Source organism: Pteropus vampyrus, unplaced genomic scaffold (assembly GCF_000151845.1).
Source record: "Pteropus vampyrus isolate Shadow unplaced genomic scaffold, Pvam_2.0 Scaffold105, whole genome shotgun sequence".
Taxonomy (NCBI): domain Eukaryota; kingdom Metazoa; phylum Chordata; class Mammalia; order Chiroptera; family Pteropodidae; genus Pteropus; species Pteropus vampyrus.
The window spans coordinates 2572580-2580025 of NW_011888886.1; the positions used below are offsets into that span (position 1 = coordinate 2572580).

Here is a 7446-nt window from a genome sequence, read left to right on the forward strand (position 1 = left end):
TATTAGAACGAACTCTGTATTTCTTGCCCAGTCATTTTACCCATTTGTGTAACTTATTTTCGCATTTTGTCTGAGAAGGTACGGACTCCCAGTGAATTTTCAGGCCGTGCTCCTCCAGCCTCATAAGAAGTCAGCCACCAAGCGGTTAAGAGAGGTTCTGAACTCTGTCTTCCGACATCTGGATGAAGTGGCAGCTGCGAGTGTGCTGGACGTAGGTCTATGGCCCAGAACTAGGTGCTTTCTAGAGTCAGGTCTGCCTCTCCACGTGGGAAATACTGTCACCAAATGGTACTTGCCGGACTGTTGTGAAGCCTACATTTCACAAATATGAACGTAGAAGAGGTCGTGGGTGTGTGTTGTGTGGGGGCCGGGGGCCGGGGGGCTGTGCAGGGCAGACGATATGGTCAGTGCCTAGACGGCTTCCTCGGAAATATGAAGGCCAAACCGGAAGCTGGTTTACGCACTTGGAACATTACCATGTCTTCTTTTATAGGCATCGGTGGAGATCCCTGGGTTGCAACTCAATAACCAAGACTATTTTCCTTACGTCTACTTCCACATCGACCTCAGTCTTCTGGACTGAAATGACGCGCGGGCACCACCTGGCCTCGTGTCCGTGCAGACGACAGACGCTCCCTTCCCTCAGCAGAACAGTTTCGGTGTCCTCCAGAACTTAGCTTTTTAGAAAAACTGCCCACGAAAGTTAGTTACAGTTGTATTTATTTTTTGTAAGTTACAATAAAGAAATGCTCTCAAGTCCTTTGAATCGTGTCTTCACGTATATTCTAACATAATTCAGAACTTCATTTCCTGAATGTTTTACATAAATGGGAACTACATGTAAATTGGTGACCTGCTGCTGTATCTCACGTCTTAATGGACATTTTGTGAAGACTAGTAATAACATTAAAAACCTTGAGCTAACTGTATAACCAGCTATACTCCCTAGTAGTCACTGGTAATGGCCCAAAGAAAAAATATTGGGCATAAAATGCACTTCTCAATCGATAACCCCCTGCTTTTTCATCCTTCTATATAAACTCACTTTACATTTTATATTTACAGATAGAACTTGGCCTTGCAGGACGCATGTAAAATCTGTGTTGTGGCAGGCATCCGGACGGTGTCATCTGAATCACAAGTTTATAGAAAGGAAAGACATCGGGGTCATCCTTTCATAATATTAATTTACTGGCTAAACATCAGGCTGAATTTACGATGTGGACACTAATTTCATACATTTGTTGACATTGTTCAAAATATTTATTCTTTAATGGAAAAGAGCCATTAGTATTCAAATGAAAGAAATCACATAAAAAACTTACATAAGAAACAGCCTCCACGCACACTCAGGCAGCAGTCAGAGGGAGGAAGTATTTCAATAGCCCATCAGTTTTTTCAAAATGTTACTTGACAGAATACAACCCAATTCGCTGGCTACAATTCATAGAATTTTTCACTGTTTTCTCGAGATGCAAAAGTTCACTGTTGCAGTGTTTTCAAATGACCAATCAAGTGCTACTTCTCGATTAAAAAGGCCACTGGAAGATTCATCTGATTGTAACGAACGTTCCGTCACTGCTGGAAAATCCGCTCCCAAGAAAGGAAAACTGAAGCCTATGCGGAGCCTCTCACAACTCATCTCTCTCTAAGTCGTCCAGCTCCACGTCACTGAGGTCAATGTCGTCTTCCACGGGAAGCTGCAAAGCAGAAGCCACTGTCAGGCTGTGCGGGGCTACCGCAGAGCCACAGGTGGGGCGGCCTGCGAGTTCAGCCACCTCACCTTTCGGGGGAGCAATCGCATGCCTAGAGGTCCCCTGGATGACAAAACCAGTTTTTGCCCAATCCAGGCCTATTACATAGGTGTCTAAAAAGCTGAGAACTTACATGAAACATGGTCCTACTGACGGCTATTTACCCTGGCCTTTCCAGGAGGATATAGCAGAAGTGTACTGGGATAAATGCTAATTTCAAAGCCACATCTGACATTTCCATAGGGGAAGTAAATGAATCTGGGGTAATAATCAGGAAAGTAACTTCACTCTTGACATTGATCTTGGTCGCCTCTGTCAAGAACACCAAACACCATGGAGCGCTTACTAACGCGGAGGATGGGATGGAAGGTCTTGAGATAAAGAACCTCCCGGAAGGCCTATGTGGTTACGGTATTTCTGGCATCACGCCAAGGCTTGAGCCCGCTGGAAAGGATCTGCTTTATAAGTAGCAAAGATGCACAAGGCAAGGGAAGGTAAAAAGGATGGACGGGAGTTTCAGTGACACGTCCCGTGCACACGGCCTCGGTCCTGGACACTCACCTCACCATCTTTGCCATCCCAAGGCTCTCTGGTGCTGATGGCGGGGAATGCGCCCCCTCCTACAGGCGCCGTAGATCCACGCCCAAAAGAGAGCTCCCTTGGGAATAAGAGCGAAACAAGCACACGCATTACAACGGACTGCTGGTGCAGATGAGGACACAACTTGGAAAAGAATGACTTGCCCGCTACGTTTACGTAGAGCCATTTCTCACAGCTTGCTCTGGAAAAACACCTCATGGATAGAATTATCTTTTCAATCAGGGACAACACAACCAGGCAGGAAATTCCTCAGGCCTCGGCATCAGACCAAGACAGTTACTACCAAAAATTTGAATAAAAGCAAATGTACTTTGCTAAAATACAAATTAATTATGTGAAAAAGACTTTCTGAAAGATGGTATGGTAAAACTAAAATTCCATTCCTTTTCTCGGGTTCTCATGGCGAACAGAAGCACTTAAAACGGCCCTCTCAATGATCTGCAGATGACAGTGACACTTCTGTCGCGTCTCAAGCTCTGAGGCAGACAAGAGTTGTTCTGTGGAAGGGCATGTTGGCTCTTGCCTTTGGCAGGTACTGACAGAAAACATTTCACTGGAAAGATGCAGAGGCAGGCCCCAGCCTGAGAACAAGGCTTCTTTAGAGGCGCCTCCAAGACCCCTGGTGAAAGGGGCTTGGAATCCGAGTAAAAGGAAAAAACCCAAACAAGGTATCAAATTTCCTGTATGCGTTGGCCAACGATTATCTGCACTGTGGGAAAACTGGCAATTGCTATTTTGCATTTTTGACAATATATATCCGTGGTTCTTAAACGGGGGCGATTTTAGCTTCCAGGGGACGTTTCTCAATGTCTGGGACATTTTTGATTGTCACGACTGTGTGTGGCGGGGGGTGGTGGCGGCGGGGGTGGTGGTCTACTGGCATTTAGGGATAGGGGCCAGGGATGCTGCTAACCACCCTACAGTGCACAGGACAGAGAAAGAACTATCTGACCGAAAGGTCAAGAGTGCCGAGGCGGAGAAGCTTTCTCCCCTGGTGACCAGGGGGCTTGCTGCTGCCTCTGAGACAGCGAGTTTGAGAATCAGTGGCCTGTGTAATCTCAAGGGCAAAAGTTACTGCCTCAAGTTTACAACATACTAGTGTTTTCTGTACCTTTTCCATGAAGCATTTACCTCCTCTGAACTAAAATAAAAACCAGCTGGAAAAGGAAAAGTGGTTGAAAATAAACGTGAATAAAATTAAAGCTGGGGTTTAACTGAATTCGTCATTTCCAGTAAGTGAGCCCAAAGGCGTATTCTCATTGTTCCTTATGACTCTCACACATGTCCTAAGGTTTTCAATATTGGAATTCGCGGCTGCAAAGGATGAAGTACATTTAAGGAATCTCCCCATCGATGTGCCGCGTCCTGTTCCACAGTAAGCTTCCCGAGGGCAGAGAATTTTTTCCTAAATGGAATTGATCCAGAGATGAAAATTCAACCATTCATTCATAAAATATTTCCCAGGAGCTGTCAGCCAGACTCTACAGTAGTGACTGGAGATAAAGTTCTGTGTAAAAGTTTCACCGTGTGGAACTCGGTTGTGGGAAAGAGGCATTAATCAAATTACCACACATCTGAGAAAAAGTGCAAGGTCAATCAATGCCTTGCATCTGCCTAAAATGACTGTCAGTTTTCGGATGAGGCAAAGAGCAGGGCAGCACAGAGAGCGCTGTACGTTGGTTTTGAGTCTGAGAACCTATCACGTTGTTGCCCAGTGGCGGTCACTTAAGTACGTCCGCTTTCAAAGAACTACATCCTGAGGCCACTGCCCAGAAATGAAAATCAAATCATGTGAGGTCAAGGATACAAAGCATGCTTGGGTGGGAACGGGTGACACGGGGCTGCTTCGCGCCCGTGAGACCTTTACAAGAATCAGGACGAGCCCAATGCCAAGTGCACGGAATGACAAGATAACCCGAGAAGAGGAAAGCATTAGCATCACTCACTATGTAGACTATGTCCATGAAAGAGAAAAAGGCACAGGAAGATGACTGAAAAGCTCAAAGTAATAAACATGTAATTTTCCAGAATGTCAAATACAAAAATAATTCCTTTTATTGCCCAGTCTATACAAACCTAGTTTCAAACCAAAAGCACAACAGAACCAAACAAAACAACATAAAAGAGCAAAAAATTACCTGAGAAACTCATTAATGCCTTGCTCACTGAACGATCCCTTGAGAAGAGCGAATTTCATCTTGCGTGCGTTGATGGCTGCCATGGCGGGGTATCCGAACCCCCCAATCCCCAGCGCGTTCTCAAGTTCAGACTGGGCTCCAGCTTCTGTCCATAGCCACCTAGGGGAGCAGACTGGTTTCAGGGCAAAGATTCCTTTCAAATTGGAATCCAGCTAGCAGATCTTAAAGAACGAAAGATTACACTTGAAATGTTTTATGGAATGAAATGGGTCTAGGAATAAAAAACAAAAGGTTAAGTTTTAAAAAATAACATTCTAGACGTGCTCTTAAGTAACTAAAGCGCCTCTCTCTATTCCCTAAACCCTGACTCCGGAAGCCTCCCAAATGGACTGTTTGCCCTGCAGTCGCCAAAATATTGTCTGCTAAACCTCAGGAATTTTCTCTGTTCACTTAGATGATCATTTAGGTTATTATGCATCTTCTTTAAAAATGTAATAACTTCTTTTTTAAAAGTTATGGGTATGTCATTATCCGATACATATAAAAATGCACAACCAAATTTCTTAACTTCTGCACAGGGGAAAATGAAAAACTTCGCAACGCAGCCTCCCATAGGCACACGATAATCTGAACTAACAGAGATGCCAAGTCACCGTGAGCACAGCGGGAGTGCGAGGTACCCAGGACCGCAATGAACACTGAGGATGAGAAGCAGAAAGATAAATGGCCCGCACTTAGAAAAGGGTAAAGGACCAGGCCTCGAGTTCTTCCTTATCTGTCTAGCCTTCAAGGCCGCAGGAGAACTCGGCTGTTACTCAGTAAATTTTTGCTTGCTAGCCTGGAACCCCAAGCGGCATTTACATAGAATTTCTGTGAGAAAGAACATGCTGTGCAAATAAGTGCCCTATAAATAAGACACCTGCATTATTTTTCTTCCTATGTGATAATTATTTTTATGTCCTAAATAAAAAACATGCCAAAGCGACAAAGGGACACATCCTAGAGAACACACAGGGAGCCGGACACTCTGAAGAAGCACTACTTTCCTACCCAAACAATGCTGAGGTAGTAAGTTCAAACCTTACCCCCACATTTTCTTTTTGTATTTGTCTGCCAATTTCAGAAGAACATCCAAATAAGAATTTCGGCCTGCAGCTCCTGATTTAAAAACAAAAATTTTTAAAGATTAAAAATAAAGGAATCTGTAACGCTGATTTAGAAAGTGTTCTCAGAACAGGCAGCACAGGACAACGCACGCAGTTTCTGTCCAGCGTACCAGTATCGAGAATATGCGGCAGCACGGCCACCACGCAGAGCTGATGCTCCTCACACGTCTTCTTGGCGATGTCCTCGCTGATGATCTGTGGGACCCAGAAGACAAGGGATGGTTGGAAGGGCCGCGTGACAAAAGACCGGAGGTAAGCTTGAAAACAAAGACTAGAACCATCGCTTTCACTAAAGAGCAGAGCAATGCAAAAGATAGATAAGACTTTTCTCAAGGAACACTTCCGTGTATGCTTTTTGTATAAACACTGCGAAGAATGCTCTGTGACAGGTTTCTGTTACTTATTTCTAAGCATCTCTCTGTGGTGGTGGAGGCGCCTACTTATATACTGTCTGAGACGAGAACACTGGGCACAGCCTGGTTCTGACACATGGACGTGTTTATGTACATTATATATTTATATAGATTTGAGGCTCTCTGTGCCTCAGTTTCTTCATATGTAAAATGGAGATTAAAAATAGTATTTATCTTTAAGTGTTCCCGTGAGAATTAAATGAGAAAAATCTACATAAAAGCACCAGAACAATGCCTGTTACGTGGTTAGATGCTCAATAAATGTTAGCTATTATTTTGAGAACAAGAAATGAAAAGATCCACTCAGAAGCTTAGGCACAACTGCGTTCACGGTGTAATTATTTTGGTGCTAAAAGTTATGAAAAGCAGCAATTTATCAGACAGGTTTTGCCCATTTGAAAGTACAAAAACACTTTAAAGAGCATTTTAAAAGAAGGAAAGAGCTCGACTGGGAAAGAAGAGGGTCATTACTGCTTTAACACCCCCACTATCAGCACAAAGCTCTCCTTCCTACGGATGACTGACAAATGACTGATGGATGGCCGATGGATGACCGACGTGGTTTACCTCGTGCAGCTCAGGAGGGGGCGCGTTATCAGAAAACAAATCGAGGGCCCGGGAAACGATGTCGGACCTTGTCCGCCCCCCGTCATAGTCCACAGGAGACTCGCCTTTCTGAAATATCTTGATAGTAGGAAATCCCCTAATCTATTAAAAAAAAATCAAATTAACGTTTAATATGAAGTAAGGTAACCTTCACGGTTTCTAAAGCCACCTTCTAGGGAATTCAGTGGCACGAAAATACTCCCAGCCTGCGTCGATGGCTGAGGCACGACACACGGAGAGGTGTCAGTCAGGGGGCTTTACGGGGCTGGATGTCAGGCGTGGCCGAATCTAAGCCAAACCCTGATATATACTTACTGTATCTGCTGTAGAACAAATGGACCAACCTCAAAAGCCCTATGGACAACTTGCAAAAGCTTGGGCAAGCTAAGGGTTCACAGTAAGCACAGAGTACGGGGAGAAAACAAACAGTCCTGACCTCCGGGCTTATTAGTTGTGAGTTTTAACAATAAAGTGACTTAATATCTTCATTACACAAAGGCCAACCGTTCCCCCGCCTCCCTCACAGGAAGGCCTGGCACACTGGATGAAGTCAGAGCCGGAAGGAAATCTGCGTATCTCACAAGGAGTGGGCCTCGCGGACAGACTCACCCCGTATCGGCTGGAGAGAACCTGGTTCGCCGTGGCGTCCACAGCTGCCAGCTTCACTTTTCCTTTCGTTTGCTCTTTGACCTCAGTAGCTGCAGCGGCCCATTCTGGCTCTAGGCTACAGAAAAATATTTGCAGTCAGCCCGAAAACCTGGACCGACGT

General features: G+C 44.8%; 1 protein-coding gene across 1 annotated transcript in view; it reads right to left on the bottom strand.

The window, feature by feature from the left end:
- Positions 1-703: 703 nt before the first annotated feature.
- The window catches only part of PDIA6 (protein disulfide isomerase family A member 6), a 53764-nt gene continuing 47021 nt past the window's right edge, over positions 704-7446 (bottom strand). The window contains exons 11-15 of the mRNA XM_011365140.2: positions 5769-5853; positions 5578-5650; positions 4493-4651; positions 2316-2412; positions 704-1700 (exon numbers count right to left, since the gene is read on the bottom strand). Of these exons, the coding sequence (XP_011363442.1) occupies positions 1632-1700; positions 2316-2412; positions 4493-4651; positions 5578-5650; positions 5769-5853 (483 nt within the window). The 3' untranslated portion in view covers positions 704-1631. The remainder of the gene's footprint in view (positions 1701-2315; positions 2413-4492; positions 4652-5577; positions 5651-5768; positions 5854-7446) is intronic.